This window comes from Temnothorax nylanderi, unplaced genomic scaffold, assembly GCF_030848795.1.
Source record: "Temnothorax nylanderi isolate EJ_2023f unplaced genomic scaffold, tnyl_v1.0 TNYL_tig0028_pilon, whole genome shotgun sequence".
NCBI classification, from domain to species: domain Eukaryota; kingdom Metazoa; phylum Arthropoda; class Insecta; order Hymenoptera; family Formicidae; genus Temnothorax; species Temnothorax nylanderi.
The window spans coordinates 1,583,852-1,611,827 of record NW_027249090.1 but is presented as its reverse complement, the minus strand read 5'-3'; the positions used below and the strand labels follow the sequence as shown (position 1 = coordinate 1,611,827).

General features: G+C 37.1%; 1 protein-coding gene and 1 long non-coding RNA gene across 5 annotated transcripts in view; one reads left to right on the top strand and one right to left on the bottom strand.

Annotated features, from left to right (window-relative positions):
- LOC139770337 (protein gustavus-like) overlaps positions 1 to 27,976 on the top strand; it is a 142,946-nt gene that overhangs the window by 81,127 nt on the left and 33,843 nt on the right. For 2 of the 4 annotated variants that reach the window (XM_071702239.1, XM_071702241.1), the window contains one exon: positions 6,405 to 6,443. The exons of the other annotated variants lie outside the window; for them this stretch is intronic. In XM_071702239.1, coding sequence (XP_071558340.1) covers positions 6,405 to 6,443 — 39 coding nt within the window. The remainder of the gene's footprint in view (positions 1 to 6,404; positions 6,444 to 27,976) is intronic. 4 annotated transcript variants of the gene reach the window in all.
- Positions 308 to 27,631, bottom strand: LOC139770339 (uncharacterized). Its single transcript, XR_011717716.1, has 3 exons — positions 27,384 to 27,631; positions 9,999 to 10,074; positions 308 to 2,570 (listed from the first exon to the last, which is right to left on the bottom strand). It is a non-coding gene; the product is annotated as an uncharacterized lncRNA (long non-coding RNA).

The window sequence follows — 27,976 nt, the reverse complement described above, 5'->3', positions numbered from 1 at the left end:
TATAGCGTTTCCCTCTCGACGACAAGACGCAGTGCCGAGTGATCGCGGGAAAATGCCGCGATCTTGTGAAAGTGGCAGATCTGGCATAATCCGCCCTAACAAAAAATCTTTATAAAAGGGAAAAAAATACGCCAAGTACATAACAAACCAAGAAACTAAGAAACAAAGAGAAGAGGGGGGAGGGGGGGAAGGAAAGAGAAGGATTATAACATGTTATGTGCAAATATTCAAATGTTAATTTATTCTAATTAATTCATATTAATTCTTATTTTATAAGCAAAAGTCTCTCAACAAGTCTTTTATTTTTAAAATATTCATTAATTTTACGGCGTTATATTAATTGTCATTCGTGAAAACTCCAGATAAGCTTAATAGTCCCGCGTCGTGATGGCACAGTGAACATGGTTTAATTGTTTATATACTTTTTTATGAACTTACATTTTTTATGTACTTGGCGTCGCGATACTACCGTGCCGCTTGATACGTCTTGCGCATCGTGCTGCACGCAGGGAAAATCGTTGATTTGTTACGCCATAGTGCGAGGAATCGACGCTTATCAATACCGCCAGCACGATCGCCAGCTATCCGGTTGTCATTTAAGCTAATGCCAGGCTATGCGCGCAATTCACGACTCGCGGTTCGTTATTCGCATGAGTAATGTGAACGGGCAGTTTCATCGAATTCGCATTTGTTGTTCACCGACTCGTTTTGTGCCGACTCGCCGCGCCGGTGAAGCGGTTTTTTGACGAAATCAAAAGGCGCGAATCACCACGAATCAGTCCATTTGTGTTGGTATATATAGAGTCGATTCATATACATATAGAAGGATATAATTTTACAAACAATGAACCAGAAATCGCTAACAGTGCGGAAGGTCTGTGTTGATAAACAACGAATTTCTGTGAATTTATTACAAATCGCGATTGACGAATGAATCACTAATCTGCGCGTATAGTCTGGCTTTACAATCTGTTTAGAAATTCGCGTCGCACATTCGGACGTTTTGGACTGTCAGCGCATGCATGCGTATTCGAGGTCGATGTTGCGGGGTCGTGCCGACCGATGTCTACTCGTCGTCCGCCAATCGAAATAATGCGTCCCTGGGCGTGCGGCGCGTCGCCGATAGATCGTGGGAATTGACAGAGACGATGAGATCAGCAGGAATTCGCGCCGCGTCGTTCTGAAATTTTCATGAACGCCTGTCGAGGCGTAGTTTAGGCCAAAACGGATCGAAACGTTTGTAATTTCCGTGATTTCTGATTTTTCGACGCGCCGCAGACACGAGAAATATATTTCAGGAGAAACGTCTGTGAGATTAGCGCGGCGCGATCACTTCGTGTACTTTTAGCATCGAGATCGGATTTTCACCGGCATTACACACCGATTTCAATTTTCGCGTTGAAGCTTCCAAAATTGTACGCGTGACGCATGTCGCGACATCGTCGACGGTGAATAGTGACGCGTGGGGATACGTCGTGTTCTACGTCGTGAAATTTGTGTCGCCAAAATTTCCATGAAGCTTTTTATCGTCGCGCCAATTTTGTAAATGAAGACATGCTCCGTGAATTCGATCGGCGGTGGAAAGGTTTCTTTATCAAGCAACGCTGTGAAACTTTGAGGATACTCCTTTTTTTTCTGCGGCTTTCGGCAATTGCCACGTATATATTTCGCCACGAAACGCATAGCATGATAGGTAAAAACATGACGAAGCGCGGAAGAGCGTAATTTTGCCCCTGCGGAAGTCTTCGTATTACAATGAAGCGTCGAACAATGACTGTGATACGATTACTCTGACACAAAGAATTTCTGCCAGTGGCTGAATAATATTTTCCACGTTCTCTCGAGCTTGATAACTTAACAGTGTAAATTATAATGTAACTACTGAAATTTACAGCACTTTTTATCTAATAAATTTAAAGTGACTTTCCTGGTAATATACAGGATTATTATAATTAACGTTGTAAATAAAAAAATATGAAAAGCTTACTTTTACGAACAATTTGTATTTTAAAGAAAATAAAATTACGTTATATGATAGAATTTTATCGTGAAACGACACAAATGTTTCAAACTTCAGGTAATAAAAATTCGATATAGAATCAAAAGTTAACGAATAATATTTCACGCCTATAGTATATAATAATATTTAACATCTATGTCTTTCATTACATTTCAAATGGAACTTGAAATTTGATAGTAAGTTACATTACTTGAATATATGCAATATCTTGAAAATTAAAAACATTGCGAATACCTGTGTGAACCCTGTGCGGTAAAGACGAAGTCTATAGTCGCCCTATAATTATAAAGAGTTGATATTTTCTATTCTTCATGAGCATACTACTCCATAAGCGTGGATTATCTCGGTCGGGAGCTCCGGCAGAAGCGTACAGGCTGGCCTTTCTCTCATTCATTATTCGTGTCGATTCCTTGCGTTTACTCGAAGTTATGACCACGGTTGTCGGTTGCATAATGACTCGTAAGCCAACAATGTTGTCGCGTAATCAAATGGCGCAGACGTTTGTTCTCGCTGCGAACAGGACTGCGCATTGTTTCTCCGCTAACAATTTCTGCAAAATGGAAAAAGAAAGATTGCGTAGTTGCAGATGGTATAGTACTACTATCTGTGATTTCTGTTTCAGGCTAAATCTTTTAAAAACATACGAACGATTATAAAAGTAAAATAAAATATGGAAAATTGTGTGTATCTCTCAGTTCAATAAATATAAAAAGGAAGATAAAACTAGTTTCATTTTAGTGTTAATAGTCGCAAAATATAATATATAAACAAATTATTATTATTATGATAATATACATTATATAATAATTATTATAATATATGTTATAATTATTTATTATGATATGTAAACAAATAATAATAATATACCTAATTATATCGACAACGCGATGATGGTGATGATGATTATAAAATTTGATACGTAAACCGATATTAGAAGTACACATTGACGTTTGTAATAGCATTTCACGATAGTTCGCTAAAATGGGATGAGAGAGGAATGAAATTAAAGAAGCTAATTATTGGCACATGGTGTTTAATAACAATAACCATAACAATCGTAAATGGGCGTTAACGTCAGGTGAACCGGCAGATTGCAAACATAGAACAAATCGCATGGCTGGCATGATTTCCTGCGCGTGTAGGTCGAATCGGGATAACAACGCGTTCCAAATATATTCCGCGTAAGATGGATATGTGCTATTACGTGTTCGAGCAAAATCGTGACGTGCATCAGCTGACCAACCCGGCCGACATATATGTAATATAGTCATAATACTGCAAATTCAATCGTTGTGAATATTGGACATTCGATATTACATATGAGATTAATTTCCCTGAAACTTCCCCGATACATGAATCATCGATAGATACACCAAGCTTGAATAATGTATGTACAACCATATATAAATATAACTTTATACCTAACCAAAACATTGTTCACAGGCTTGTTAAGCATATTAAAACTGCGTTTTTTTAATTAAAAAAAATAAAATATATTCTCTCTTTACGAATTTACACTGAATTTACGAAGTTCATGTGTTATTCGTTATACGTGGTCTTTGTTATTATGACAATATATAAATGTGTTTCTATAGCGAGATGGTATTTTGAAAATTTAACGGTATCTTTGGATTAAAATCTTTAAAGAATCGAGGTCACGACTGACATACCAGACCGAATGTATTACATGGTTTCAGTGAATGTTTACCGCCTTTTAATGTTTACCGTCGGTTTTAATATGCGATTACAATTAATCGCGCGGAAAACAACGCGGCGCGAAAGCGCCTGTCATTTTTAGCGTATACCACGATATTCTCTTAACAAACTCGGCGCTAAATCAATGCGAAACGTGCCATAAATCTACGCGGGCGAACTAGTTAGGCAATATTACGGAGATTTCGCGCGGATTTACGAGCGACGGTCGTCGATATGAGCAAAAAGAAGAGAAGTGGTTCGCGCGGGGGCGCGGTCTGCTCTTTGCGGTTGAAGATTTTCGGTAGTCCGCCAGAAAGACGGGCGAAAAGGGGCGGACGAGAAAATCGATGAGTCGTCCGGGACGAGATGCGATAAATTTTCGTTGGCGTTGCCGACTGCAAGAAAGTCGCCGAAGAAGCTTTTCGAAGGGAACGACCGGTTGCCCGACGAAGCACACGAAAGGGTCAAGCTGCGAAGAGGTGGTGTAGAGGAGAAAGAGAAGGGGTAAAAGAGAGAGAAGAGGTCGCTCGATCGAGGAGTAATGAGAGCTTACTGGGTGTAATGACCTCCACCTTGGGTCAGCGCCGTGGCGAGTGAATTGTGGATCCTTTGGGACGCTCGATGCGTCCACATCATTTATTCGGCCGTCGTTGATTTCGAGGAGAGAATATTAAGATTGAAAAATCGGCGAAAATTGGGAATTGCAAGAAGCAGCAGTCTTCTAAACGAGATCTGTATCTATAATCTTAAAGACAAATCTTCAACTGCCAAATGAAAGGCACAAAGGACGATGGATAAAGTAGGGCGATTTTAGCCTAAAAAGTGTAACGTTGTTATACATGTACTCTTACGATTTTTGAGTCGCTGAATACGATGATAGTATTTTTATTCGTTTAAATCCATGAAAAATTTGCATTAAAGGAGTTGAAATAAATCACTTTTAATAGTAATATGGCTAGTGACGATTTTGTTCTAATTATTTAATTACTTGTATTATAGTTTAGTTTTATTACTTTTGCAGGTATACATTCAAATGTGTGTTATGTCTTCAAAGACATAAAAGGTTTTAACCTATCGTAGTCGGACTATAAACTTTAAACCTAAACACATTTCAAATTACATATTAGCAATTTTTTGACAATCATATTGCTTGATGTGTTTTTCATGAAAGAATATTTAATTTAATATGAATATGACACGTACGCGTCAAAAACTTGGACAAATATTTAACATTCATTGAATTTTTCTCTGTCCATTATCAACGTCAAATTTTAATAGAAAATGTCAGGCGTAATACTTCTGACATTACTAACAAAGGCATATTTAGAAAGCGCTCGCATGATTCTCGTATTGAACGGCACATTATATTTGGCTGCGCCATTTCCGGAGTGTGATAATGCTAACGCAGGAACGTTATTCGATGAGAGCTGGTTTTCGAGGTAATGACCAGCATAATTTTACAGCCGTGAATGTGAAAAATAATGATGCGACGTTTGAGGAATTTATTTTTTATTATTATAGAAAGGATTCATTTATTTACTTACATATTTGTGTATCTATTTATTGCACGCGATCCAAATTAAAAATAAAAATTAAAGTTTATCTCGATGAGATAAGCAGTTGATTAAAATTATAAATTTTTGTGTATAATATCTATATATTAGATGAACATTAAATAATAATTTTCAGAGTATTGAAAGTGATTGATAATTCGTTTTTTCATTGGTAATGGTAATATTCTAAAAATAAATATTTTATAATTGCAATACGAAATTGCTTTTGACTCGCGCTCGCTCCGCATGAACATCGAGATTATTTCTGTCAAAAAGAAACACGTAATTGGAGTAATAATCGCCAGAAAAGGCTATAAGAAAATGTTACACGCACCTAAATTTTCATTAAAGACAAATTAACCCGCGACAGTAAACGATTCATGAAAGCATCGGCTATACTCTTGGCGTACCATATATAGCCCAAACAGCGGTATATATTACACCACGTGTCGGGTATGAGCCTGTCTTTGGTAATGGAACACCCGATGAAAGAAAGACTCCCTCGTTTCCTTTTCGGCACTGCACTCACGCTTTCTTGGCAGACGCCGATCGCCGCCCATAAACCCAGAAACCGGGGCGGACTACAAACAGTCAAGTGCATTCGCCTCTTTAGCAAACCATTTTCGTTAACGGATGCACATGACTTTTTGGCCTAATATATTAATTACAAAAGACATGTGACATACATCAAGATTTTATAGATTTATGATTCCTCGGATGAAATGCAACGCGACTGTGAAATAATATATATATTACTTTGCTCTATACATAAATAATAGAAATTTTTTAAGCCTCTTTAAATAGCTTTATAACTTTCGATATTAAATCGTACAATATGAAATATAATTATCACATTTTGTGCGATAATGACTAAACGTAGTTGTGGAATTTAATATAAATCTAGATAATTTTTTTAATTATCTAAAAGTTTATACTTTAAACTCTTTTCTAATTAAACTCCTTTGTACTTTTAATTCCATCACTACTACATTATCACAGAGCAGATATATGTTTTAGCGAGAATTTTGATATAATTTATCTTACTTACGTTGGGTGTGATAAAATGTAACTGTAGAATGTAGGTGCATAGTATCAGGCATGTGAGAAATGATTATTCTTTTATTTTTTTCTTTCAGAGTGGAGCGTATCGTAGCGAACAGAAATGAGGACACGAGGTATATAAATTACTTGACATTTATCGAATTAAAATATGTACATTAATTCTTCTAACTCTCTTCAAACTCTATCATTAACATCTTCAACTGACAATTCTGTTATTAACATTCGTGTACGATGATGTTATGTTATACCATAATGATAACACGTTCTTCATTCAAATCCGAAATGCAAAGCGTTTTACTCTTGGTTTATTTTTAAATAACTTCGGAAAATAGGAACTATCGGTTTCATAGCAGACACCAGATATCGTTTTCTTTTCTAATTTTTAACGTTCTTCGCTTAGAGACAAAGCATTAATTGAACAATATATAAATATTATTTAAAAGTTATTAGCATATACATTTGATTTTTAGTAAATAAAATGTAATTAATTTTAAGAAAAGTATTTTTCAAATATTATATATTTGGAAATATCAGAAGCTAAATTTTAATCAAAGTTTTAACATAATTGTCAGTTTGACTGCTCGTCTTTTTATTTATTTTAACATTATATATATATATCTATATATATATTATATATATTATTTTCAAATATAATTCGAAATAAAATTTTATTTTATTCCAAATTAAAAGTATCACGATTATCGCATGTAAATTGTAGTATTTATACAAATATGAGATTCTATATCGTCAGCATGAAGTAAATATCTTTAAAATTTATATTTTTTAGAATAGAATGTCTTCTTAAATTAATTTCTCTCTCCTCTCTCCTCTCACTCTCCCTCTTCAATGACAATATAATGTACAATTTAAATAAAATGTAAACATCTAATTTTGCTTTTAAAATAATTTTTTGTTAATTTTTTTATATCTAGTTAAAATAAAAAGCATGTTTTTACCCCATGAATTACATTCATTCGTGCAAAGGTTAATAATATTGCTCTCGATTTCGCGAAAAAGCTGACGAAATTCCCACCTGACCTATACACGTGGATCGGTTCCGCGAAGTCGTTTTAACTTTATCGAAGGGTAAGCGTTTGAGCACAGAAACTAGTGCAAAATTCGAAGTAACGAAGAGAGAAATTCGTAGAAGAGCACGGCTTGTATGAGCGTATTAAGATTTAAATTATTAAGGTCTAACGCGCGGACTGCGCCACAAGAACTTGGAACTCTAACAACAGTTCGACAGATTCACAATTACTTCAGATATTATTCCTATAAAATATCACGAAAATAATTTTATAGTCATGTAAAGTACATATATATGGGAAACAGTTCTGTAAATAGCTTTCGCAGCAATCGAGCTGGAGTTTATTCAGAAATCGAAAGTATAATCTTGTTTAAATTTCGATACGTCCTATTATGTGGAAAGATATATATAATCAGGCACAACACTATTCCTTATATAATTGATTACCTCTTACCTGCATTTGTGTGTCAAGTGATTCTTATCGAAAAGAAGTAACGTTTTATTTTATATATATCCGTGTCATGAAGGGGAAAAAACAGAAAGTGCGAGGAAAAGTGCCTGATATTAGATTTTCTTATAATGTGGTCCTCTCACCACATCAACGCCTACATATGTCTAATGCTTCCGCATGGACCGTATTGGAAAAAGGAACCCCGACAAATCAGATCCAGCGTAAAAATTCAATATCTCGTATGATATAATCAAATCGACACTGACTCAGATCAGAGAACACGTTCAGATAACACTGTGACCAAAGTGTTCTTGGTATATAAACATAAAATAAACTATTATTTTATGAAGGAATAAAACATCTCGAATTTCCGCAACACCAGTAAAATCTAAATTCGTCGAGTATATATCGGCTATTAATAAGAATCGAAGTTGAAATCCGATTAATTCTTTTTAATTCTTCAATTCTTGTCAATTCTTTATCTACAAAGATTACCGTACGCACTATATAGTTGGGTTTGAAATATTCAGAAATTTTCATAAATGCTTGATTAAAATTTCTCAACAGATTTCTTGAGAAGAAAATCAATGATGTCCCCTTAGGATGCTTCGGTTCCCTTAGGATGCCCTAGTAGACTAGTAGATGGGTATTGGCTCTAATACCCGCTGGTGAAACTAACGGTGATGAAGCTCCTGAACTAAGCGCGCTCTTAGACTGTGTCGTCATCCAGTAGCAGCTGTTTCCATTCAGCCTCGCCCTTCTTACTTGGCAACTTCCTCTGCAGCACTTTTAATTAACGCGCAGAAGGCACGCTTCCTATTTCATTTTCCCCTGCTCCAATTTCTTTCTGTACTAACGATTCGTATACCGAGTAAGCTCCGGGCAATATAAAACAGTGTTAGACAACCAGATAATATACACGTGCATTATCTAAATCAATATTTCCCATTTGGATCGCAGGATGGAAGATTCAGGCTGCACATTTGATCCACAATTAATATTTGTTAGAAAGCTCGATTTTCTAGAAACGAAAATGTCACAGCTGTTAAGCTCTTTAAAATGCAAAATTGTTAATCATGTATCATCCATCGAGTACTTTGAATCCATTACAAGCAATATACTTTTTTTTATATGAAAAATTTTTTATGAAATTCTTCGGAAAATATACAGAGAATAAATAAATCACACTGCTGAGAGGAAAAGAGGTACATTAATATATGTAAATAATCAATAATTAAAGTAATAATGTAATAATAATTAAAAGCGATTGTCTTTATCTTCTGGTTAGATTATAAACAATTTTGATAATTTACAACTGTAATTAAACTGTATCCAACACTAGAAAAAACACTAATGCGATGCCCATTTTTAAAAAGCAACAGCAGCAGTGGATTTACGTTATTCTGCATTTGCGTCGAATTTTAAAGTTTTATTGCATAATTTCAAGAAACGATAGAAATATACCTACATAGATGTATTTTGTCGAGTATATGTATTTTCAAAGTTTTTTTTCGGTTTACTTTGCAGCTCTCAAATATATTTTTGCGATATATTATAATATAATATATAGAATAAAAATAATATCTGAGAATCTATTAAACTATTGTTAGAGCATATTTACTGGAACAATCGTTTGACTCGATTTTGCACATATTTTACATTACTTTTATAATTTACTCGGAATGAAAGGAGATAATCGTTTATTCGACGCAACATTGAACAAAACATTAAGTCAAACAAGTATCGAAAATATATTAGCTGCATGATATCACACAGAATGGAGAACCCTGTGTTACATGTTACACGTTACATGTCCTTGAGCCGAGCGAATTATTAGCTTAATGTCATCGTGTGTAGATACATGTACACGCATCGAATATATAATTAAGACGTTTACAAGATGTCTATGTTTATTTTTTTTTTTCACATTATATCCATCAGCTGCAGCAGCTGCTATCTCACCACAAACTTGCCAACGGCAATATTCGAGATTCCGTTGTCTAAAAATTTAAGCGGTTAGAGATAACGTACGTAGTCTCGCCTGTGTTATATTATACAGACAGAAACTTCTCTCCCGATGTATTATAATCGTGTCTATACAGTTTTACGTACTAAAAACGGCTTGAAGCGAAGCTTCATCTAGCGGTAACGCGAACATCTAAATTTGTCCTCCTCAATATATATGCTTACCTTTTCGGAAAGACCATAGGTCATAGAGATACGTTGTGCTTTCACTCATATGTAAGATACGTGGAGCAGGCTTAGCCTATACCAAAAGAAATCGATGTATTTACATAATTAACGGAACGTATATATATTCTTTTTTATTATTTATCTTAATAAAGTATTATTTTCTATTGCTCCGCCGAGCATTTTAATCATAGTTCCATTAACCATTTCTCCAAATAATCATCACGTTTTGTCATTTTCTACTAAGTCTAGAATCGTAGCCCGCGTTCATGCGTTATAAACACTAAATATCCATTAAAGCCGGCCGGATACCGTCCGTAACATGTTACACGTTTCTGTTTACGTACACGAATATAGATATAATGAAAAATTACGCGCGCGCGCGCGTTACCATGCATGTGTTGCGATAAATGATACAACTTCTGTTAATTAGCAAAATTGGATTATAAAATCAATTGATATGTACAGCAAAACTGTTTATATGAGTGACGTGAAATTCTACCTCCTATTATAACATTTTTGTTTTAATTGCAAAACGTAATAATTAAATTATTGCAAGAGGTATATTTGCGTTAATGTATACTTGAGTTGATTGCTACCGCACCGTTTAATTATATATATTTTTCGCGATTGTAACGTTATTACCTCTAGAAGACGCTCTTTTTAACGCGCTTAAGAAACGGCACAAATTTTCGCTGAAGCTCGAGCCGGGTGGCATACAATGAAGGATCTCGAAACATATTCTTAACGAGCTCTAATTGGATCCTTGTGTCTAGAGCGGATGTCGTTTACAGGCATTAAGTCTCTCCCTCCCCTCTTCCTCCCATAAAAATCAAATTTGTTCTCCATCTTGCGAATTTACCCTGCCACAATTTGTCGAACTAATATATTACAAAGACATTTGGCGCATAAAATGCTCCGAAAGTTATTTTCCTTTTGACTATAGATTCTCCGAAAAATTTGGAATCAATTTTTCTTCAGCAATTTAGTTGCGAATCAGCTTTTTACGCGGAATATGGCATAAATATATAAACTTTATATACATAACAAAATTTGATTACATGTATCAATGATTACGGCAACACATTTTCACTTATACTCCCTCCAATGATTTCTGCAAGGCAATATCACCGCCCACATTATTATATCATCGAGAAGATATTTTTGCATCCGAACTTTCGACGGCGCGCCGCCTCGCGCATAAGCGGCGAAAATCGCCGTTCTTCGTACCTCATATCTTGCACGGAGTCCGGGCACGTGCGCGCGAAAAGGGAACGAGAGAGGATGACCCTCGGCCGTGCGACAGACGAGGGAAGACTCTCGTTTCGCAAGCGACGATAAATACGTTGCCAAACGTACGTATACGCGCGCGCCGGGCCCCGAATACACCGCTACCATCCTCGCAGTGCCCGCTGACCCATTTGTGAAACTCGCGTTGCCACACACTTTCTGCCGTGCACCCGATTATTACAACACTTTACGAATTACGCGGTCCTCGGCGCGGGCCGAGCCCATTGAAATCGTGATACGCAAGATTTTCAGGGCTCATTTCAAGACCTGCGATTAATTAGCGGAAAAGAGGATAAATCATTTGAGAGGACGAAAATTGAGGTCGTAAAATAACACGATTGTCAGTATCACGGAAAATAAAGATTAGCTACTATAGCTAAAATAGTCGTAATATATGGATAACTAACATTTTTTGCAACGAGAGTAACATTTTTTGCAGCGAGAACAAAAGGTTTTGCTACACTGAGAAAAAAATGTTGTTAATTTGACTAAACTCGTTTAGTTGGTGTGATTTGTTTAATGTAAATATTAATATATTTAAATCAAATATACGTGAGTAATATCAAGAAATATTTTATTTTATTTTATATAATATTTGTTGAATTAACAAATGTTAGCTTGACAGCCCGTGACCGCTGCATTTAGTTGAATCAAATAATATTTCTTTGAATCAACGATTTTTTTTTCTCAGTGTACTATTGCTAAACTATAGCTCTCGCTGCAAAAAATATAGCTCTTGCTGCAAAAAATATTAGTTATCCATATTTTACGACTAAATTTAGCTAAATTGTTTTCCGTGATATAATTTGGAAAGCTTTATAATCAAAATTTCTCGTCGTACCGGTGTATTGCGATAACACTAACAGCCTTTTGTATTATTTCTTAAACGTGCGTACCCGAACTTATTTTCGTTTATTTCGTGAAATGATAAGAAGGAAACGTTTTATATAATTTTTGTAGAACCATCCAAATTCAATGATTTTTGTATATAATGATTTATTTCAATCACTTATCACAGACACTTTTATTTAAAATTCATCTTATATGTTACATTAATTACATAGGATAAACTCGAGTGAGATGGCCATAGAGGAGAGATGACCCACTCATATTCTCTCAATCCAGCTCGTCATCTAGTATCGGATGAATGAGTCATCTCTCCTCTAAGGCTATCTTACCCGAACTTACCCTAATACACGTTACAGTAGATCAAGTTTTTTGAAATTATTCTTTTTAATTGTCATTACTTTCCAACTCAATGACCAATATTATATTGGTCATTCGTCCTCACTTATTATGGATGGATATTACGCACTTATTGGTCCTTTCAATATAGTTCTAAATTTCTGCGTTTTGCTTGGATTCTGGAAGGGGACATTCTTTCCAATCATCATTCGCCATTGTTATATCATAGCAATGCTCCATCGTTCTAAAGGCTTTCCAACCAATAACAGTTGCCGGTTGCCGGCCCGAAAAATGTCCTGCATTCTGAAAACTTCGGACAATTTTGGCCTGCTTTGGAGACCTTATATATGGTCACGAACTGTGGCCTTCCTGTCCTATACCAGTACTCGCAGTCAAACGTGCCACAGATCGTGTCGATTTCTGGAAATCTTCGAAGAAATCACTCGGAATCAATCATGAGAAGGAAGAATCCTTACCCTCGTTTAAGGAATCGACGGACTCAAAGGTATTTAAAAAAATCAGAAATATTACTGAGAAAAATAAGAGAAAGCAAAAAATCGGATTTATAAGACACGAGGCCTCTAGGCGGGTTCGATAGAATAGGGGAGAGTTGAAAAACCGTATCGGTCACAGCCCTCTGTATAAAGTGTATAAACGACTTTATCGGACGCATGACGTCGCATGCAGCGATAAAACGCGATATCAGCGCGTGTAATTCGCTATACGCTCCTCTTCTTCTTTTTTCCTTCTTATCGTTTATCATAAGGCCTTTGAGAGCGGTCTTTGACGTTAGAAAAAGAAATCCACATGCAGCAGTTATAAATAATTTTCTCAAAGAGAGGAGCACGTGGGGAAATACTCTTGCGCCGTCTCTTTCCCGCCGTAATTTGCCGTTCGCTAATTCTTATTTATAACCGCAACATATCGTAACGTGTTATGTAACTCTCAACAGTAAAATTTTCCATTAATTCTATAAACGTTCTTTTGTTGACAGCCGATAAGATGCGAATTTCAACGTGAATTAAACTTGCCTTATTGCATACGAACAAAGCTTGGTATGTATTAGATTAGACGATAACACACAGGGTGTGAATTTTATATTAGTCATGCGTCATTGAGAAATATTTCTGAAAGCTTTAAAAATGCAATAATGAATAAATATTTTGTAGAGATGTGCGAACTATTCGAATTCGAATTTCTATAATTCGAATCCGAACTATTCGATAATTTCGAATTTAGATGGATCAAATACGAAACACATTGTACATTGCCAATTTTATAAAATTATTTTCCGTCAATGAGCAAAAGTACGATCATGTTAATAGGTGCATTAAATATTTAAATATATTTTTGCTTTAAAAAGAATTTATATTATATAATTAATATTATTTTTCCATTAAAATATTCTCTTATTATCTACATGTTAAAATTCAATCTAATAATAATGATATTGTTAATTAAAAATTACATTTCAACGATTTGATTCGAAAGTATTTGATTCGCTTCAATTCGAATGAAATTTTGTCGATTCGATTCGATTCGAATTTGATAGAGAAAATAAAATTCGATACGATTTGATTCGACATCAAAAATCCTTGATTCGCACATCTCTAATATTTTGTTGTTTATTAAGAATGTCTACCTTTTTGTGATACACTACATAAAAACAAATAATTCTGCTGTTGCAACAAAATCGTCATTAATATTGCATATCAAGAGACACGGTAGTCTTGCGCCAAGTATACGTGAAGCGAGACTGCACGATGACTCTTTTATGCGATGCAACGAGTTGCGAGTTTCTTAGTAACAGCAATAAAATTTAGTTAACGGAACTAATTTTACGAATTATTTGTCATTAAAACAAAATCTGTTTTGTTGCGAGAATAGAACAAATTTATTGAGTGTATTTGTCTTTAGAATCACGTTAATTTGCTATTAAAGCAAAATAATGTATTCTTAGCAAATACATTTGCTATCGGAGCAAAACTACTGCTCGCTAGTCGCCTTACTGAGCGAAGAGAAAAGACAAAAGAGGATAGACGCTGAGACAATAACCATCGCGCAGATTTCTTGCATCTATGCGATATGGCCGCACATATGCACGTTATGTTCATAACAAAATACAACTAACAATTTTAATATGCAAAACTGATTTTTTTGACGTATTAGGTGTATGTGTGCTTTGAAGTACGTGTGATCTATGAGAGAACGAATGTTGTATCCTATGAATATTGTGTCGTATTCTCTTTTGTCCTTCCTACAAAAAAGAAAGTTTACCGATTCCATTTGTGTATTATACGGCAAGATAAGGGCTTGACTCTGTGTCATTAGCAGGTCTTAATATTCATGAGATTCCAAATTTAAGGATAACTACGAACGCAAGAGTCGCATGCTTTCGAGTGATACTTATCTGTTCTATTAATCTGTCTGTACGTGTTGCAATAATGATTCGAGGCCTGCTAGACAGTTGGAGAATTCCTGAAAGAAATTATATGGTAAAAATATAATTTTGCTCATGTAACAAAATTATATTGTTAATACAGCAAAAAAATTTGATAATCGAACAAGAACCAATTTGGCCTTACAGCAAAATAATTTGTAGTCAACAAAATTATATCCAGCAAATAGCGATTAATACTCTTAACAAATCGTTTTGCTGTCCATATAATAACGGACAGATTTTGCTACAACAGCATAAAATCTGCTGTGCTAGCAAATTATTTTTATATTTATATAATATGGAAATAATTACTCGATGGTAATGAATGTATTACACATAATTGGGTGCAGATTGACAAAATTCCGATCATACGATAATTTAATTCGCTCTCACTACCTTGTCAAGTTACGTCTGATAAGGTAGTTACACGAGGGAATTAATTACTTTGTAATGCGAACAAATTACGAGAACTCTTACATAATCGAACAACTGTTGCAAAATTTTTGAATCGACATCCGCAAGACACTTATCTATATATAATATAAAGAACTGTATTACTATTCACAAAAGGACATTTTTCATGCTAATATCTGCACGAAATTAGATATCGGTAAAGTAAAATCGAGTTGTTCTGTGTACGAGAAAATCATTGAGTGAGACAAGCTGGAGAGAAAGAGATGTGTGAATCGGCTGATGATGACGATGTGTAAATAGAACATAAATGTGCGTACGTATACATGTGTGCGTATATGTATACATGCGTGAAGCGAATCTTGAAGGTCGCGAGATCGGTGGCATCGTTATAAAAGGCGAGGCGAGACTCTGTATGCGATTCCAGAAAGGCGAAGCTTTGAAAAAGGCCTTTCCCCGTCGTGGGCAGAGACGCGCTCGTCCGTCTAGAAGGGACTTCAGCCGTAAAACAACGGAATACAGAGACACGGAGGAGATGGGAAAATGAACACATCTTCAAGCTATATACAATGTTTTAGAATAAAATTGTGAATGTGTGAAAAAAGTGAAAAAAAGAATATCTATATTATTATATACATATAAACAAATGTCCCGACTGACTCATCAACGCCCAGCCCACGTCCCTAAATCTAGAAACATACAATTCGGGGAGTATATTCCTTCCATGACGTAAGCACCCACTAAGAAGGAATTTTTAGAAATTCGATCTTTAACGGAGTAAAAAGGGGTAAAATGTGTTTTCACGGATTCCTCAATATCTTTTAAACCCGATGAGATATCGGCTTGGTTTTTGCTTACAAAGGTTATCCATACAAATGCTTAAAAACATAATTCAGGATTTTGCTCTAATCAACTCCTAAAGGGGCAAATCTAGATTTGGGGGTGAATTATAGAATCCTTCGCATACCGTATAGCGAAGCACGAGGTATCAAGCTAATCAAGAATATTTGAAATTATCATGTGTGTCAAGAAAAGCGCATTTTTTCCTACCACATACAGAACAATTCAAGTATTATTTGCAACTCTTTGTCTCACTCACGTATAAAATATCGCAATCAAATTTGTACAAATGTATGACGATATTATTTCCACAACTGTAATCTACATCTGATTTATTTTTATCCATGTCGATTAACAATGCAATGATAAGATTTGCACTCGCCGCTCCAGAAATAAGTTTTTCATATATATGAGTAATTACATAGCCAATCAGATGAGTATGTTGGACAATTTAAAAAACAATTTCTTTTGACATTTGTTCTAAATTATTCGTTCTAAAGTTCGTGAAAGTAAAGAGAGATATGCTCACGTAACATTCTAATATTCTAAGGAATCTGACACTCGGATTTAACGCAACACTATTGTTATTGCAGTCAAGTGTCAAATTGTACCGAATTAACACTATAAATTAGCTGATGCACCGTGATATAAGTTCTTAGTACCACGCGTGAAAATATATCGTCATAATTTATTACCTCAATTTCTGAAGCTGTAGTAATTCACTAATAATACAAATTGAATTCAGCTTTCCTGAATTAGATTTAGATGTATCAAATAATGATGCGGTAAAACAAGCATACATACTTAATTTAATACAAAATTTAATTGCGGTACATGACTATTAACTTTAAGCCCAATTTTATCAGCAGTTCTCTCGATCGCTAGATGATCAAGAGAATTTCAGGTTATAAAAGATATAGCAAGATATAAATATCGAACAGATAAAGAAAGAATGGGGTTAATCTGAAACTTCAATCTTTATAGGAATAACCTCATTTAAACAAAGAGCTTCTCAAAAAACGTCCTATGTCGTTCAGCAATTGTAGTCTGAGTCTTGTCTCGTTCAAGAAATAAACCGTTGGATGCATAATAGAGTTACAGATCAGTGAAATGTCATTATTTATTCTTTGCTAATGGCTTCCGAGATATCAAATTCAGCCTAAGCACATCTAAAAGATTATTGAGGGGTAACAGAGCGAATGCAAACCGATACTTTGATAACGATAGGCCAAGATAACATATCGCCATGGTCACGAACTGCACGTTATCTGCAGCTGTGATACGATCACAATTATAACATTTATTTAGCGAGCACGGTGACAATTTTCTTGGTTAAATTTCAAAATGTGAGACAAAATTAGTATTTGCGAGTGAGATTTTTTTTAGAAGAAAAATATTTTCTTCAACTTTGATTCTGTCCTCGTAGCTTATCATGAACGTTTCGTCAGCGGACCACCTTTTTTCGCTAGTGCACTATCAGCCTTAGGCAATGTTTTACCGCGATATACAACACAAAACAGTTTGGGTCAGACGGCGTTATCAGGCTTGACTATGGTAAAAAAAATTATAAAAGATGGCATGCAAAAACGATTCTGCAATTTATCTTTCTACTCACGTATCGGCGAGTGATTTACGCAACCGGAGCCATTTGCGAGTAACGTTTGAAAAAAAAAAAAACATTTGGGAGAAGCGATGTTTGGAAAGTGACGACCGAAATCTGAAAATATTCCCCTCATTCCATCGAAATAACTCATGCGGAGAATTGCGCGCGTTTTAACGTTTCAAATGCAGTCATACGGTTTTACATGTCGACAAAGTAAAGAACGATGAATTTTTAAAGGACTTCAAGAAAGTCTCTCCGAAACATTGGATTACTAGAAAGACTGGCGTGAGTTGTAACATTTCAAACGCAGTCGTACGCGTTTTGTAAACCGAGAGAATGTTTGTTTGAAAAAACCAGGCGTTTTCTGGCGCCGGAATTCGTATAAATTCGATGAAATTCTATAAAGTCAGAATGCATTGTATCGAAAATTCGCATCGTATCATTCGTAGAAATAAGAAAAGTTTAAATTAACTTTTATTGAAATAAACATTTTATTTTTAGTTATGACAAAAAGATTCGAGTATTTTATTCATTTTTATAAGATAAATGTATAGAAAAACTATTTTTTTTAAATATATTTTTTCCGACGTTATAAAAAATCTTGTAGCCTTTATTGCTTTACATAATAAATGCGATAGCTCGAAGCAAACGCCGAATGGTGACCGAATCGGCATTACATCATTCCTTATCTCCGGTATCTTGTTTTCAGCCCTCTCTTTAAACAGACTCAAAAGAGACCACAATGGTCCCGCACAAAGCATGCGGGTTGCATTTCACTCTTTTTGGAACCTACATTTCTTCCCTTCGCAAGAACAAAAAGTCGGCGGGGAAGCGATGAGATCTCTAACTATATTAAATCGTTTTTCAGACATAAATACAGCTACAGAGATCGGGACGATCTGCCTCGCGCATTAGCATCGAACGACCTTTTCGTCCAATTCCATATTGCTAAAAAGATCACGATCAGCGGCGATGGCTGCGTCGTGAGCCGATTTTGTTGTTCGCGAAACACCCAACGCGATCGCGATTCTGGAATAAAACGGCAGACGACGCGCTCCGCTTTCGCTTTCCGCGCGAAAAGGTCAAAGCCTCGCTCCGATTTTGATCGATCCTCGTTAACACATATTTATTTGATGGCTTGCCAAAATTATCACGCAAAGTAGCTATTATCTTCGGAAAGGCTTAGGTCGAAAATACAACTCCCAGTTGAAGCTATACAATACATCTGTCATAAAAATTCCTTTAATTAATATAAAGCCAGGAGTTTTGTGAGTGATTATATAAATTTTAATAAAATACGTAAAAAATTCCTACTTTATTTTGATAGCAATGCAATTTTCAGAATCACTTATATCTCTTTCGATACAAGGGTAGGTAACTCAAATTTATTCAATCGCAAATCGAAGTCTCCAAGTGTGTCTCGCACTAAGCGTCTTTCTTCACTCTTTCCCCTTCGCGCGAGTTTTCGTAATACCTCGAGCTCGACAGTTCTTCGAGCAGGTTTCCTTTTGAATTCCTGGTCAAAGGCTTCTTTCACCCGTCCTCCCTTCGTTACCGGTATACTTTTGCAGTTTTGCCGTGTTTGTCGTCGAAAGCCGGATACTTGGGTAAATATCTACACGCTTTCATAAATTTCAGTCACATATTCGCGGTGGTCGGGCCTTTACAATTAGTGAAAGGAGAACTCGGGGAGAGAACATTTCGACACATTGACTACAAAATGTATACGGGCGTCGGTTCTCTCGGAGGGAGAGAACTGCCTGCCTTCATTTCGCCTCTCGACCACGGCTCGAGCGCCACGGCTCGGGCTAAGCTTCCGCGCCGTCGCTCGCCTTTCATATCGACTTTTACCAGTCGTAAAACCATATCGCTCGAAACGGTCGGTCCGGCGCATTACAATCGACAAAAATCTTTACCATGTTGCGCTTACCCGCGGTAAATGTGACGCCTCTTGCCGGCAGCGTTGAAACTGTAGTTTAAAATTTGCCAAAGAATATAGTATCTTTACTTGCTTTTAATTTTAAAGCTCTGTTACCTATTAACATATTTGATTATCATTATGTTCTATGATGACAAGTATTAAACACAAATTTTAAGTTGTCATCATTAATTCATGCACGTGTATGATATATTTGGAATTATCGATCCGATTTAATGAATGTCGATGAGCAATTTTCCGTGACCATATTTTTAAACGATTATTTATTTATCTCAAAATTATACAGAATTATGCTTTAAAAGCATAATTATTTTTGTTAAATTATTCTTCAAAAGATTCTCTTTAAAGTATTCTTTCTAAAAGATTCTCGTTAAATAATAGAAATTTCTATTTAACGCTAAATTTTCGCTAAATGATAAAAATAGAAATTCTCTTGGAATTCGCTTCATAAGTAGATATCGAAGAATACCTGAGAGAGTATCAAGTTCAAGAGGTCGAAGCTGGTGAAATGAGGATATAGTGAACTCGTAAAATGTTCATCCGCCTTCATCGAGACGAAAGATCGCGCTTCCATAAGCAGCGATGTCTCGGCGAATCGCGCTTATTGCGTTTGATGATTGTCTTGACTCATCGTTAGCGAATGTCAGCGAATGACGTTAAGAGCTCGTTGATGCCTCGTTGAAGAGAATGTCGAACGTCGTACAACTTCAGAAACGTCTATCCAATACTCCTTCGATATTACCGAAGCATTGTACTTTCTGATATTACACACATACTTTTCGCTTCTCGTTATTTTACTTTTTACATTAGAAAATGTCGTAAATACCGAATAAAATATTTTCAAATATATTCGATTTTGAAATATTCTGTACATTTTATTCTATATATTATTAGAATATAAATAGATATTGATGTTCTAATACTTATTTTCTAGTACTTATCTCGATTTATAATTTTGAGTTTTTCTTGATAATATTAATATTAACCTCTTCATAACGGGTGCGAGCGTGCCAGTATTCTTTGTACACATGGAAACTCTGGAACTTCTATAAAAATCCGTAAAACCTATATATAGCTTGCGTTAGCAAGCAACCTCGCGTATCGACAGTCAGACAGACACTGAAGGAATAGCTCCTCGGGGAACCGAGATCCTGGGCACGGAAATTTCCGTGCATCCTATAAGCGACGGGAAAAATTGACGGAGCCAACCGCGGGACTCGAACTCGGGATCCTTCGTTCCCACACCTAGCACTAGGCTGCTACCCCACGACTGCTCCACTACTACGCTAATTTCTCCGATCTCCCATCAATACAGGACCCTACGGCCCTAAATCTCCTACAATCCCGTCCATAATCGCCACGTGTACCTACAAAGTAGAGTCCCTAGAAGTAAGTCTGGCCAATGTTCAAGTTGATACAAAATATTGTATGTATATACGCACCTACTACCATACTTGTACTACAGGTGTAGTTATAGTAATAGTTCGAATGTGTTTGTACCTTTCTTTCACAAACGTTATTGCATTTTATCACTGATTGGTGATAAAATCTGCCATTGCATATTAAGCTAATCAAAAGTTAAACCACAATCATCCAGATTTTTACTTCTAGGGACTCTAGTACAAAGTACGCAGGCGCGCCCGCTGGAAGGTTAATGTAGGTACTTAGTATTGTATTATTAAACTTTTTTGAACGACGCACACGATGTAATAGTTAATTTTTCAGAAAATCGGTCACAAAGCCGTCACTACGAATAACCAAAATGACATATTGATAATAATCAGTCATCGAATTTCTTGTATAAGTTTGTTATCACCCAGCTACGTGATAAACGAAAATCCTGGAAAATTTTAACATCGATCTTTGGCAATGTTTTATCATCGACAAACAAAGATAGGAATAATGCCTCGTGCGCATATAGACGAGAATCGATATATTTTTATGAATTTTTTCTGCTAATTAGGAAAAGATTAAATGTGCAGCGTTTATACGCGCACCGATCTAATCCGCATTAATCTTATCCTTGATCGCAAGCGAATAAAATGCTTACTATTATAATTCACCGCTGGCGGCATAAACTACAGGCTCCTGTCCAGAAAAAAAACTGTTTATCAATTGCGCGTTGCAGAGAAAAAATTCCACTGAGAAAAAGATACATGTATATTGTAAATCGTGAAAGGAAAGATTACATAAAACTCTCGCGGTCGCCATCTAATCCTCAATGCGTAAAAGTCGCGTTGCGAAACATTTTTTTTTTATCCTTTGATATTTTCTACTTAGATGTATTACGATGACAAGTTTTGAACCTTTGCACAAGCGCTACGAAATTTTTCTATTGCTGTCATATTCACTTTGACCCTGTTAAAAAATTTATTTAAAATATTAGATAACATGTATCTTGATAACAAATGGATGATGAAACAGTAGATATAAACAGAGTATACTTTAAAAAAGATGAAACTTTTTTTATATTATATTATTCTATATTAAGATTATCGAAATTTTGCTTCCTTATATAGGAAGTCATTTTCGTTAAAAAAATTTTATTTTTAGTTTTAGATGCCAATGTATTCAGAATATTCTAAAACGTCGAAAAATCACATTTTAAAAAAATGTCTCGTATGTGTGTGTGTGTGTGTGTGTACGAATTCCTCGAAATTTCAAACGTCTATAACTCAAAAACTACTTAAGTTACAGCGCTGCAGTTTGCCACACAAGTATAAAATAATACAATACTTTTATTTACTGTCATTTTTATAAAAATTTATAGTGTTTTAGATTTAGATTTTAAAAAAGTTTTAATTTTTCAAAAGATGCTGTGGAAGATCTAACTTTCGCAAATTTTGAGATATCGGACTAAATTTTCAAATTATTATTTGAGATATCGGAACTCCAATTTTTATACAGTTACCAATGTTACCATAAGCTGTTGATACTGCTTATTTTATAAGGCAAATAAAATATGTTTCTAGAATAATACAATTACTAAAAATTATTAATGTAATCGAATACACACACACACACACACACAATACGATACTCTTTCAGATATAAAATTGAATATGAAACAAGTCAAAACTCTCCTGTAGTGCGATTCTGCAACTCGTTATGAGGTATCGACTATCGTTGCGCAGATATTTTATATGGTAAAAAAGCTGCGCAATTGTCGTTATAGCTCATAACGACGGCATAACGAGTTACAGAATTGCACTACTGCATTACATTGGCTACACAAACTGCTGATGGTTCTCTAATTATTAAATGTAAAAAAATAACTTAAAAGATATAAGAATTAAGTCTTTGTTTTTAATTCAATTTGAATTTCTGCGAAACTTAATTTATAAGATAATAGTTTAATATTACAGCTGATAGAAAAAAAATAACATTTATTAATTTCATATGGAAGAACTATTTCTGTTCAATAAGGGATATCGTATTATTCATCAAATGTACCTATTATTGAATACGCTTTACAGAGAACGCCTGGGCGTTCTATCTATATCGCACAAAGAACGCTCGTTACGCTTAACGCTAGACGTGACTAAACGTCTGTTACGAGATCGTTATGCGATCGTCTGTCGTCATTCGCGCGGCTATATCGACGGCCAGAGGAGCGCGACTCGCGGCGCTACATTTCCCCGTTGCGTTCTTCAGCTAGTACATATTATGCCAGAATTGGAAACGTGCCTAAGAGAATCCCGGTCTCGCCCGGTCTCGCTCCATCTCGCGAGAGGCGCGTGACGGGAAGAACGTGGGACGCGCGCGGACTCTCGTCCTTTTCGTCCGGTTCGGCGAGACCAGAAGGGCTGGCATCGGTCTACCCGCCCGCCGCCGCGCCGTTCTCCGGACAAAGAGGACAAAGGCCCAGTTCTGGGCGCGCCTCCGCGCACGATCATCTCGAGAGGAGCCCAACCGCCGCGGCCGCGCCGCGTACGAGACGCGCGAAATGATGTATACGTGCACGCGTGGAGAGTGCGTGCGCGCGCGCGTATATGTATGTGTACGTGTACACGCGTATGCGTGCCTGCCTCCGTCCATGAAATACTTTCACTGGTTTCACGGCCAGCAGACACGTTTACACGATGCTAATAATACACTTCACGGTGCTGCGGTACCATTTACTTCGCTGCCTCGCGGTCGTGCGGATCGGGCAAGAAAGATACAGAGAGAGAGAGAGAGAGAGAGAGAGAGAGAGAGAGAGAGAGAGAGAGAGAGAGAGAGAGAGAGAGAGAGACGAGAGGGAGAGAATGAGAGAAAGAACGAGAGCTCGATCCCGAGATAGTCCTTCGTCCTACCCGGCTCGCAATTGTATTGTTGACGATCGGTCGACGAACTTTGTAAAACATCATCGATCGCGTTGATTAATTGCAACCTTGACGCATTTTGACAGCTGGAATGTTTTAAAAGTTGGTTTTTATGCGACACTTTATTCGCAATCAAGGACAAATCTAACACTAGATCAGATCGGTCACGTCACAGTGGTACCTTCAATGTCCTTTCCTAAGTAAGGGGGGATAAAACCGTAAAAAGACACGGATTTTTTGTTTAGTCTGCAGGGAGCGCTTTTGAAAGGAAATCGAAGAGTTTTCTTTCGCGATTGTCCTTGACCTTTATCTCGAGAGGATATCTCGGCGGAATTCCACAGAATCCCCGATTGAGATGTCAGTGCACTCTCCCGTTTCTCCGTCTTTCTTCCGACCGCGGAGTAATTGGCGCATGCAACCAGGAAGAGGAGGGTGTCCACTATTGTTGTCTCACCGGCAGGATGTGTCGACGACACGTTTCTGCCGCGCATCCGCCGGAAGAAGCTCCTCTTCGTCTTCGATAAGCCATTCGCTTCCACATACGAATTCTCACAGACGAATGTTTAATTGTCGATGCGAAAATGAACCCGTGCACTTTTAAACGGCACGCGAAATTTGCGTAAGCGTTCTTAAACGCGGTCTCAAATAGCACGTGATTTAAAGCATAGGGTATGTGTTGAATTTAGATTTCTCCATAAGACAAGAATGTACAAACAAACATAGCTCGGTTACCGTTAAAGTGTAATATTAGCTGGTGCCAAAAAGTTTTCTTACACAACAATCTTGGGTATATCAAACGATTACATCTAAATGTATAAAGTAAGTACCAACTATTTTCAGGATAGAGCTGTTGCGAAAGTCTGAGCGCAGAAGTTGTTACAATTAAAAAGTCGAGCACGTTTTGCCTGGTATTACTGGGCTGGCAACTCGGGGCGATTCGAACTTTCGTACGATTTGAAGCTTCGCGATGGAGGGTCGCGATGAGTTTTTGTAACTGACGTCGGAACAAAGCGCGCCGTTTAAAGTTGGCGAGTTGCTACGACGGCTTCTCACGGCGCGTCGCAACGCGTCGAAAGTCGATTAAAGGATGCGCTCGAGAAGGAGAGCGTCTTCGCCCGTTTCTCCCGCAATTTCGAAATCCGCGCAATGCGCGACCCGAGAGGAGAGAACCTCCGACAGCGGCGCGGAGTTCAGAGCCGTACAAAGAGCTTCTTTGTTCATCGCCAGTGACGGAAAGGATTCTCAGGTGAAGTGTTCGCGAACCGCGCGCGCTCTCTCAAGGATTTCTTAAAATCGAAATTCTCGTCACACTAACCACGCGCACAAGGAGGCTTTATTCGTCGCTCGGTGCCGCGTTTGAACGGTTACGTGACGCGTAATCTCTTGCACAAGATGTCTGAGAAACTATCGCCATCGCCTTACTACTCTATCTTTTTTTTTTTTTACGTTGATAAAATATTTCTCATTTCTTTCAGAGAGTTTTTCGCTTTATATTAAGTTTTACAAACTGTGTAAACGCTGCCGCTACTACTCAATCTAACTACGTTTTTAAAAATAGATGTGCATTTATATTAAAACGATATTTGCTTAATTTTATCACACGTTATAATTCAGAATTTAATCTATATTAATTTCGGGCGAAATTACACTTAATAATAACTTCGTAAAAAAATCTAAGTTTACAAATATCACCTAAGACTGTTGCAGTCATAGACAAAGATCAGGCCAATGTTATTTTGTGAAGTTGAAATGTTCCAGTGGCATTCTCCGTGGAATCTCGGTTGTCGAATTGGCAGGGTGCCTGCACGCTGAATAGCGAGATTCAGGCACGAAGTTGAGATCCATTGCAACACCATTTTTCTCGTGAATAATAAAGAAGTGGTTTGTTGTACTTAAATCAAGCAGAATTAAAATTGTTTATTGCAAGAATTAAATATATTTATTGCATAATCAATCTGAGAAATCAATTTTAGAAAAAGGATTTTAATTTCACAATCAGAGACAATAACAACTCGGCTGCTTCCAATTCATACCGTTCCTCAATTTGTCGACTGCCGCCAATTTATCGTAGTAACATTGGCCAACTATCTGCCTTTGACCGCGATAGACGGACTTGCATGTCATTTACGTCGTGTGATAAGAATCGAAAGTATTGAAACGCTATCTTACATTTATAATTCAGTATCACTCCTTGTCGAGAATGGCAGAAAATGTGATCTTTATAAAATATTTTTTTATTAATTTCTATTCCGTTCATTCGCAAACGTAAATACATTATAAAAGAACAAGATTTCAAACCTAAGATTTTAAAATAATAATTATGCTATGATAGTAGTTGCTATGTAACAGTAATTGAGTGTAGATGCATCTTTATAGTTGTACATTAATGATTGACATGCTCGCGATAGAGAACCCATCTTGCTCCAGACAATTCCGTGTCCCTTTGTACGTCCCTGGCGAGCGCGATGCAACAGCAGGGTAATCTTGCGCGAACACTCCGTCGTAGTTTCGTCTTGTCCGTCTCGGCTCGCGGATTTCTCAAAATATCCGCTCCACTCCCTCCTCACGGTCTCGCCGGCGCGAATATATCCGCCCGCTTCGCTCGCGAGCGGGCAAGCGCGCTCGTGATTTCACGCCGATGGACGTGCTAACGAGCTTTGAGGTACTCACCGACACGTGCTCGGCGGTTTGCTCATTAAATTAGGTAACAATGAGTGGACGGAATACGCCCGCCGCCTCCGCACTTGTACGTACCCCACGAGTTTCTTTCGTTCCCTTTCTCTTTCCCTCTTCCCATCTTCTCGCTCTATCCATCTCCCTCCTATCCTCCCACCTCATACCGTATGGTGGGGTGCCAAGGATGTGTGTGCAAGCCAAGGCGCACCACAGTGGGGTCGGGTACCAGACAAGGTCACGGCTACCAAGCGCTGGTTTCTCTTTCTCTCTTCTCCCCGTTCTTCTTCTCCGTTCGTATATTCCTTCCCTTTTCCTCCTCCTGCCTATATCTTCCCATCCTTTATAACTGTCCCATCTTTCTCTTTTTCTTTTCCTCCACATCTCCTCGAGTCCTCCCTCCCTCTCTTTCTTTCTCTCTCTCTCTCTCTCTCTCTCTCTCTCTCTCTCTCTCTCTCTCTCTCTCTCTCTCTCTCTCTCTCTCTCTCTCTCTCTCTCTCTCTCTCTCTCTCTCTCTCTCTCTCTCTCTCTCTCTCTCTCTCTCTCTCTCTCTCTCTCTCTCTCTCTCTCTCTCTCTCTCTCTCTCTCTCTCTCTCTCTCTCTCTTTTTCTATCCTCCCAACGTGGCAGCCATCTTGGGGAATGTGTAGCGTCATCGAACGCACCATCCAGAATAACAATAAATTATCTTTTCCACTTACCTCTCACCTTCCACCTCCTCCCGCCCGGTTCTCCATCCTGCAATCTATATAGTCTCGGACCGATGCGTCGCGTCATATTGCGCGAGGAAATGAAGGATTTCCACTGTGAGCGGCGCGCGGAGTCATTCTTCCGTTCGTTTCTCCACTCCGCGATTTTCCTTCGTCCCCTCTCCGCCGTCTTATCTGTTCCGCCGCATCTCGCGATGTCTCAATCCGAGCGTATGCGCCTAGCTGCTTCCAAATCGATCGAAAGGAATATGACAGCGCGATGCAGTAAATAATATAAGTTTGAGCAAAAATTTTTCTAAATTACACGAAACACTTGATAAATCGTCTTTTTTTTTAAATATATATTAATATATTGTACCCAAGATTGCCATAAGATACTATGTTCAGGAATCCAAGATGCTCCCCAAGATATTTTAATATTTTCGTGACAACCTATTAAAGCCACGAAGAATGAAGTCACCACTTGATGGCTCGACAAAAAAATAATTTGAAGAGAAAACATTTTCCTAGAAGGAGGTAAAGTCCCACGACACAAGCCTTGAAAATGGCAGGGGTCTTTTGTCCTATCACGTGTTATCGACTAT